This window comes from Cucurbita maxima, unplaced genomic scaffold, assembly GCF_002738345.1.
Source record: "Cucurbita maxima cultivar Rimu unplaced genomic scaffold, Cmax_1.0 Cma_Scf00002, whole genome shotgun sequence".
Taxonomy (NCBI): Eukaryota; Viridiplantae; Streptophyta; class Magnoliopsida; order Cucurbitales; family Cucurbitaceae; genus Cucurbita; species Cucurbita maxima.
In genome coordinates, this window is record NW_019272018.1 from 5,412,788 (window position 1) to 5,422,216 (window position 9,429).

The 9,429-nt window shown below is 34.6% G+C and overlaps 1 protein-coding gene across 1 annotated transcript in view; it reads right to left on the minus strand.

Annotated features, from left to right (window-relative positions):
* Nucleotides 1–2,257: 2,257 nt before the first annotated feature.
* Nucleotides 2,258–9,429, minus strand: part of LOC111472769 (plasma membrane ATPase 4-like) — a 7,860-nt gene continuing 688 nt past the window's right edge. Inside the window, exons 3-16 of the mRNA XM_023118424.1 lie at nt 8,025–8,144; nt 7,702–7,938; nt 6,279–7,163; nt 6,096–6,200; nt 5,308–5,452; nt 5,059–5,223; nt 4,556–4,794; nt 4,447–4,479; nt 4,256–4,337; nt 3,831–3,991; nt 3,209–3,382; nt 2,959–3,141; nt 2,699–2,883; nt 2,258–2,629 (exon numbers count right to left, since the gene is read on the minus strand). Of these exons, the coding sequence (XP_022974192.1) occupies nt 2,533–2,629; nt 2,699–2,883; nt 2,959–3,141; nt 3,209–3,382; nt 3,831–3,991; nt 4,256–4,337; nt 4,447–4,479; nt 4,556–4,794; nt 5,059–5,223; nt 5,308–5,452; nt 6,096–6,200; nt 6,279–7,163; nt 7,702–7,938; nt 8,025–8,144 (2,811 nt within the window). The 3' untranslated portion in view covers nt 2,258–2,532. The remainder of the gene's footprint in view (nt 2,630–2,698; nt 2,884–2,958; nt 3,142–3,208; nt 3,383–3,830; nt 3,992–4,255; nt 4,338–4,446; nt 4,480–4,555; nt 4,795–5,058; nt 5,224–5,307; nt 5,453–6,095; nt 6,201–6,278; nt 7,164–7,701; nt 7,939–8,024; nt 8,145–9,429) is intronic.

Genomic DNA, 9,429 nt, shown 5'->3' on the forward strand with positions numbered 1-9,429 from the left:
AAAAAAAAAAAAAAAAAAAAAAAAAAAAAAAAAAAAAAAAAAAAAAAAAAAAAACTAAATGCAGATGAAATGACCATTTTAGGACATACCAATCAATTTCATAAAAATTATTTAATTACACCACAATATAAATCTTCCATTTTGAAATGACGGATTACATTAATGAGTTTTAATCCTTTTGAAACCCGAGCAAAAATAAGAATTTTTTTTTGTTAAAAATTACTGACAAATAGATTGATGTATTATTGATAATTTAAAAAATTAAAAACCAAATAAAAAAAATTGTAAAAGGTAATAATTTATATTTAAAATTTAAATCAAAATTTAAAATCTGAAATGAACCTTTGTTAGTCTCGACATTCTTCTATATCCTTCGTGATATATAACTACTTCTACGGATCAACACGAATTCTTTCCGCACATCGCGTTATGATCCACCTGAAATCTTTCCGAATAAGAGACATAGGTGAGAGAAGGTGTTAGAGATTAAATGTGAAAATGTTAGAAAAGAAAGACAAAAGTGGTGGGCAAAAAGAAAATAATAATAATAATGAGGAAATAAATAAAATATTATTTCCAAAAAGAAAAAAAAGGAAAGGGGAGTGGATTGGATTAAAAAAGGAGCACGCTTTGTAGCCTAACTAAGGCACATCCCTTAACCTTTGTGGCTCCCACTATTTTATTTTTTATTTTTTATTTTTTATTTTGCATTCATCCTTATCTTACCCTAAGATTCCCTTCACCTAATTATTATTTTTATTTAAAAAATGGGTTATTTTGTTCTGGAAGATAAATTAAATTTCCCATTTTTTAAATTTTCTCCTATTTCTCTTAATTAAAATTATATGATTTAAATTCTAAAATCCAAATAAATTTAGATAATTATTAAAATACCATTTTTGATGATGGGTTACCTTCGTTTACACTGAATATAACTTTTAAAAAAAAATTTAAAACGTGAAGATTTATGATTTGGGAAAGAAAATTAAGTCTCTTTTATCAAGTTAAACCGGTGGATAATAATAATTAATTATTTATTTATTTATTCGTTTATATTTTCTTATTATATTTTTCCATTCATGTTTTAGGAAACCAATGGAAAACATACTAAGTGGTACCTTAGATGAATTGCATACCCAATCTATAAATGTCTCGCACGTCAGAATTGCTTACTTCATTTTTTATATTTAAAAGTTTTTCTTTTATAATTGTTTTTAAAAAATAATTATAGAAAACAATATTTTATTACTTCCTTGGTCAAAAGATAATAATTTTATCAACTATTTAATATTTTTATTTATGACATAGTCTATATAAATAATTGAAAACAAAAAAGACAGACTTTATAGAGATGATCAAAAGAAAGTGACATTTCATTTTTATTTTCTGGGAAATTTTCAGACGACGTAAAATAAAATAAAATAAAATAACAAAAAACAACTTAATTGGTAATTATAAATAGAATTTAAACAAAAAAAAAGGGGGGGAAATCTATTGCGTACTGATGAGAGGAAAGTTCCAACAAGAAATTGGCCATTTTTGGAAATTAAATTAAAGTTTTTAAAAAAAAATTAATAAATAAATAAATAAAGGGAAATTTATGGATTAATTTTGGTTCCTCGTTCATTGCATCAAATTTTAATATATATATATATATATTATTATTATTTAAAAATTGACCAATAAAAAACAGAAAACATGGGGAATGGGACCAGAGGAATCTTTTTTTAGTTGGGATCAAAGCTTATCATTCCATTTTCTTACAATATCCTCCCACACACGTTGTCTTAATGTCTTTTCTTTTTCTTTTTTAATTAAAAAAATCCCTCAATTATTAATTTTTTAATTTAAAAAGATTAGAAAATATACTAGCAATCTTTCTTATAAGTGCGTGTAAACCTCTCCTTAATATGCTCATTTTAAAAATTATGAGACAGACAACAATACATAACATGTTAAAATGATTCATATCTACTCTCAATAATATTTTATAGAACACGAAAAGACAAAGGTTACGAAAGGTAGTTATCAAGGGGACACACAAAATCTCAACTGGATACCATTTGCCTTCAACAAAGATCTGTTCGGTTCTTGGGAAAATGGGAAGTTTTCAATCTGTGAGGTGTTGGGATCAGGAATCAAGTACAAAGCTTTGAACCTGTAGGCAATCTATTATTTACTCATCTCAAATCATTCTTTTCCCTAATATCTTATTCTTTCCATTAATGTTCTTCCTTTTGTTCTTACAAGAAAATTCTTTTTTGGGAATGAAGAATTTGATTCCCCCTTTCGCTTTCTGTTCTATTAACGAATCAAATCCTTAGATTTTGGGTCGGATTTAAACGTCTATTAAATAGTAGATTCAAACTTCTAATATCTCGATATGCTTAAACTAGTTGAATTTTTATTCCATTAACGAACCACTCAAACATGAACTCATTCGTAGGATGACAACAAAATATATTAGTGGGAATCACATTGTTCCCCCGGCCTTTATCTTCTTTGTTCTTGCAGCAACTTTTATGGCAGATTCTACACAGTATAATGCTGTTGGATTGTATCAATATCCAGCCCTTTCAGTTTCACCACTGATTCAACATGACCCTTTAGAGTGTTGAGCTCCCTAAGCCTGTAACAAAAACGTTGTAGATTGGTGAATGTTAGTATAATCTAAACATAATGAACTTGTTTGTGTTACCTAGCAATCTCGGCTCGTCTCTTGGCCTGCTCGGCGATCTCGGACAGCTCTCTGTAGCTATTCTTTTCAATGAACAGGCTGGTTCTTTCTGGGGCTGGTTGGAGGCCATGTAAGGTCCTTTGAGTGGCAGCCCATTGAGCTTCTCTTTCATCCATTCCATAGTTTTTCTTCGTCGTAAAGGCGGTCTGGTTTTCAACACGAAAAACATGGTTAGCAAAGGGTCAATGAGTGTTAGGAGAAAGCCATTGTTAAAACTATACCTTGTTATCTAGCAAGTTAAGCCAAGCCTTGCCACTTAAGGCATATCGAATAGCAAACTTGATGAAGTCTAATGGAATGTAGAAAATAATACTGTAAAGCCAGACTACACCAGCCCATCCCCATCCAACTCCCTTGATCTTTGCAAATCCCCAATTTGCATATACTGCTATGAGCGTTGCAACCTGCAACCCAAACAATCATTTACCTGCCCATATCAATATAATGTTTGAATGTTTTACCTTGCCTTACCAGTTGTGCAACCATGAAAGCAGCCATGAGTAGCAAGCCAGGGCGTTCGGAGTACGACCAGCTTCGTGATCGAGTCACAAAGATCAAAGCCTGGCTGACAATGCTCACTTGTAGGTATAGAGCAGCCATCATTTCTTTAGGACTGTCCTTTATAGATCTTACACCAAATTTCTCCTGTGCATTGTTCATGGTTTGATAAATAATAGAGGCTAAAACTGTTGAGGATGGTTAGGAGAGGAGTCTCACATCGGTTAATTAAGGGGTTGATCATGAGTTTATGAGTAAAGAATACATCTCCATTGGTATGAGACCTTTTGGGGAAACCAAAAGTAAAACCATGAGAGCTTATGCTCAAAGTGGTCAATATCATACCATTGTGAAGGGTTCGTGATTCCTAACATGGTATCAAAGTCATGCCCTTGACTTAGCCATGCAGTAGAATCTTCAAATATCGAACAAAGAAGTTATACATCTCCATTGGTATGTGATCTTTTGGGGAAACCAAAAGCAAAGTCAAGAGAGCTTATGCTCAAAGTGAACAATATCATACTATTGTGGAGAGTTCGTGGTTCCTAACAAAACCGGTGGCAACTCAGGAGGAAGGGATTGAGAAGAATCTTACTGGGAAGTAGTCTGTTTCTCTCATTATCCAGAAGAATATGACAGTCATCAATGCCAAGTAACCTCCAAGCATAACGCCAGTAGCAAATATCTCTCTCAATTTCCAGCTATCAGGTAATGGAGATGGCTTCACTCTATCCTTTGAGATGGTCATGATTGTGCCTACATCAGGAAGATTAGTCAATGAAGCCGATAATGTCGAGGATGGTTGGGAGGGAGTCCCACATTCACTAATTCAGGGAATAATCATGAGTTTATAAGAAATACATCTCCATTGGTATGAAACTTTTTGGAAAGTCCAAAGCAAAACCACGAGAGTTTATGCTCAAAGTGGACAATATCATACCATTGTGGAGAGTCGTGATACCTAACCGGTAAGAAAGTAGATATCGATATCAAATGCTTATTTAGCAGCAGAATACTAACCATCATTTAGAATGGCAATGATCAAAACCATGAAAGGAGAGAAGTCGAACTTCCATATGAGGGCAATAAGCATGAAACCGAACTGTTTGTTGGCAATCAAATGCAAAAAGTTCATAAACTAAGATCCATAATAGAGATAGAATAAGAATATGTGCTTATTTGTACGAATTTGAACGGGTTCAGATACATACCACGATACGTATAGTGATCGAAACTGCATAAATCTGCAAAAGAAGAGAGGAATGGTTAGCTGAAATCATGAGGGATGGTTGATCTAAGGGAGGCTGGTGGAAGACTGACCGTGTAATTCTTCATTCTTTGGAAGATAGCTCTACTTGTAAGAACAGCACTGATGATAACACTCAAGCCAGGCTCTGTAAGGACAATATCAGAAGCACTTCTAGCGGCATCAGTAGCATCAGCAACTGCTATTCCAATGTCAGCCTTCTTCAATGCCGGAGCGTCGTTTACGCCGTCTCCAGTCATTCCACAAATATGTTTCCTCTCTTGCAACTTCCTCACGATCTCGTACTTGTGCTCTAAACATTCAAGAATGGATAGTTCAGACCACATCATTTTGTAACAGCTCAAACTTACTATTAGCGGATATTGTCCGTTTTGACTCGTTACGTATTGTCGTCAGCCTCACGGTTTTAAAACGTGTCTATTAGGGAGAGGTTTCCACACCCTTATAAGGAATGTTTCGTTCCCATCTCCAACCGAGGTAAGATCTCACGTGATTATACAAATGAAACTTTCACGGTAGTTTATTTCAGTAAGTGGTGATTGAAATTCAATCTCACCAGGAAAAACTCCAGCAAATCCATCTGCCTTTTCAATTAACTCTTCTATAGGAAGACCTGCAATGCTTTCATCCTTGTGTTGACCAAGTAATGATGCAGATGGGTACATGTTCGTCCCCATTCCGAGTCGTCGACCCGTCTCTTTGGCGATGGCGAGCTGATCACCTGTATTGATGGGGAGCTCAGACAGAATAATCTAAGAAACACAATGAATAGATATGATTAACTTAATTGATTTGAATTAATTACCAGTAATCATCTTGACATTCACACCTAAATGGAGAGCTCTTTTGATGGTTTCTCCACTGTCATGCCTTGGAGGATCAAATAGAGGCAATAAACCAACGAACTGCCATGCACTTCCAGGACTTTCTTTTCTTTTCTCAGGTACTTCCTGAACCAACACGACATAGCAATGATTACACAAATTTTCCCAAATTAAGTTTATTATACAACCCCATTCCTAGTAGATATTGTCCAGTTTTTCCTCAAGATTTTTAAAATGCGTCTCAAATGATATCAGAGCCAAACACTAGACGATATGCCAGTGAGGAGGCTGAGCCCTGAAGGGAGTGGACACGAGGTGGTGTGCCAGCAAGGACACTGGACACCGAAGGGGGTGGATTGGATTGGGGGTCCCACATCATTTAGAGAAGAGAATGAGTGTCAGCAAGGACATTGGGCCACGAAGGGGGTGGATTGGATTGGACTGGATTGGGGTCCCACATCGATTAGAGAAGAGAACGAGTGCCAGCGAGAACGCTGGCCCCGAAGGGAGTGGATTGGAATGGGGGGTCCCACATTGATTAGAGAAAAAAACGAGTGCCAGCGAGAACACTAGGTCCCGAAGGGGGTGGATTGTAATATCCTACCTCGGTTGGAGAGAAGAACGAAGCATTCCTCGTAAGGGTGTGGAAATCTTTACTAAGTAAGCACGTTTAAAAACCTTAAAGAGAAAGGTAAAAAAGGAAAGTCCAAAGAGGACAATATCTGCTCGTGGTGGGTTTGGAGCATTACACATTGAACATAATTAAGACCTGTCTCGCAACAGCCAACGAGCGAAGACCACGTTCGGCAAATTTGTCGATAACAGCATGAGCCTTCTTCTTAACATCGGCCTTGCAGTTGCAAAGCGTCAAGATCTGTGAGCAGAAATTCATTATAAGAACAACAACATAGTAAATATTCAATGAAACAAATGGATATGAAAGTTAATATACCTGTTCTGGAGCACCTTTGCTTGCTCGATGCCAATTATCATTGGAATCAATGTAAGTTAATGCAGTTCTCTTATCCACAGGATTGAAAGGGAAGAAATGCACTTCTTTTATGCCTGCTCGTGCCTCCTTAGGATCAGCTAGCATTCCCACAATAGCAGCATCAATAGCATCTTGATTTTCGGTTCGAGAAGCTCTAGCAGCAAGCAATATCACATGCTGTTTATCCACACCATTAGCAAAAACCTCAACCAAGTTGACATCAACACTAAGCTTGTTTAGAGTCAATGTTCCTGTTTTATCACTGCACAGGACATCCATACCAGCCATCTCTTCAATAGCAGTCATACGCTTAGTGATAGCGCCTTGTTGGGACAGCTTATGAGATCCAATAGCCATTGTCACTGACAACACTGTTGGCATGGCAATCGGTATTCCTCCGATCAAGAGAACGAGCAGATTGTCGATACCGTCGCGGTAACTCCGGTGTTGAATTGGGTACATCACAATGATCTCAACCAGCATTCCTAAAGCAATGGAACAAATACAGAAATTCCCAATTGCTGTGAGCACCTTTTGGAAATGGCCAACTTGGTGGGTGCTGTCTACAAGATGTGCTGCTTTTCCAAAGAAGGTATGAACACCAGTGGCAACCACAACAGCTTCAATTTCTCCTTGTTTACAAGTTGAACCAGAGAAGATTCCATCCCCTGGATTCTTGGTAACAGGAAGTGATTCTCCAGTCAATGCAGATTGATCAACTTTCAAAGGATCGCCCTCCAGAAGACGAGCATCAGCTGGGATGATATCCCCCAACTTTACACTAATGATATCTCCTGGAACCAAAATTGCAGCATCCTGCTCGCTCCATTTCCCATCTCTCAGCACCTGCCAATCAAATTCACGAGAGAGTCCCATGTTGACTAATTTAGAGAATGATTGTGGGTTTATAAGTAATGAATGTATCTCTATTGGTATGAGGTCTTTTGGGGAAGCCCAAAGAAAAACCACGAGAGTTTATGCTTAAAGTGGACAATATTCATACTATTATGGAGATTCGTGATTTCTAACCAGCTATCAGAGTTATACCCTAAACTTCGTTATGTCAATAGAATCTTCACATGTCGAACAAAGAAGTTGTGAAGTCAAAAGTGATTCAAGTGCTTTGTTCGAGAACTCCAAAGAAGGAGTCGAGTCTGTTCGAGGGCTCCATAGGCATCAGAAAATGTTCTATAGTAGCGAACAAAGGGTATATTTTATTCGAGGACTCCAGAAAAAGAGTCGAGCCTCGATTAAGGGGAGGCTCTATAGCATACATTGTTTGAGGGTAGGATTGTTGAGGATTGTTAAGCAGCTCAAAGTGGACAATATGAGATACATCATCCCTAACAAGAAGTATAAGTTGTTTGAGACTTTGTGGGCTGACCTTAGTTTTAGGGGCAAGGCCAGCCATGAGAGCAGCAGCAGCATTCCCAGCGTTATTTTCTTCAATGAAACTGATAGTGGAGTTGATGACCAGCAAACATATAATACCCACAAAGTCTTCCCAATCTGGAGGCTGCCCATCTCCATTAGCCAAAGCAATAGCCATCAAAGCTGCGGCTTCCATAACCCAAGACAAGGGATTCCACATGAACCCCAAGAACTTGAGAAATTTGCTTTCCTGTTCATAAACACGTCAGTGGAATCCTCTAGTATGATTAAACAAACATGACAGTATTGGGGAGTTTTTTGTTCTTTTTTGCAGACCTTTTTCTCTTCTAATTTGTTGGGACCGAATATCTGGAGCCTGTTTTCCCCCTCCGGAGTTGACAGACCTTCGGGGCCACATTTCAGTAGCTCAAATACTTCCTCGATCGGAATTTTCTCCTGTAAATCAACAGCTGAAGCACTTGAGAAAATGAACAACTTTTTTTTTTTTAATCCAAAATCTTAGTTTTATTAGTTTTTAGAAAACCAACGTAATTTTTAAAATCTGAAAACTAAAATGATAATTACCAAACAAAATCTTAATTTCTTTTCTTACTAATTGTCCAAATAAAAAACCTAATAGAAAATCTTTATGTGAAGAAATTATTTTTATTGAAGTATTTAGAATTTACCTTAAAGTAGCGGCCTTATTTAACTTCATCTATTTTAGTACAATAAATCCAATTTTAAAATTTGGAATTAATATATTAACCCAATCCAATCACTTTTCCTTTACTTGTTATATATTTATTTATTTGAACTTTATCTAAAATAATATTTCAAAATTTTCAAAAGTCTCAACTTTAAATATTAAAAAAAAATATTATTATCATTATTTTTAGATGAAAAGTATTTTGTTTTAATAATAGTCTGAATGTTTTAAAAATACCCTTAAACTTTAAAAAGTTTCATTAATACTTTACAAATATTTTTAAAATATTTTTACTGTTAGTAATATTAACAACATTTATTTTTATTAAAAAAATTTAAAAGTTCTTAATGTCAATAATATAGACAAAAAATATTCTATTCACACTTTATAGATGTTTTAATTTTATTTCTTTTGAATTTTTTTTAATTAAAGATATTTTTGAAATTTGAGTAAAAAAAAAGTAATATTAATGAAAATTTTAAAATTTTAAATTTAATTCTAATCAGTTGGAATTTAGTCATACAATTTAATAAAACTCTCGTAGAGTAGATATTAATTTTTTAAAAGTAAGAATGTTATTCCAATAACATATGTACTAATACTAATCTTTAAAACAAATAAAACTAAATCTTAGTTTTAAAAAATTATAAAATTCAAATTTATAATTTAACTACATCCACTATTTCATTTTCATTTTGTAATAATTTAAGAAAATAGAATATTATCCTTATGATCAAGTAAAATCTCATAAGAATTCTCTATAGTTGAGAAAATAAATTATTTATAAAGATTTTAGCTGACTTTTTACTTTGAAACTGCATGGACTAAACTTTAAATTTATTCAAACCAAGATTAAAAAAATCTACTTAGAAGAAGGATGAGATTTATAAATAAATAAAAATTATCAAATTATTCTAATATTTTAATATACACGTGCGAAGAAACGCAACGTGACCAGGACCGTTTTTTTCCTTCGCGCCAAAAAGAAGAAGAAGAAAAAAGGAAAAAAAAAAAAAAAAAAAAAAAAAAAAA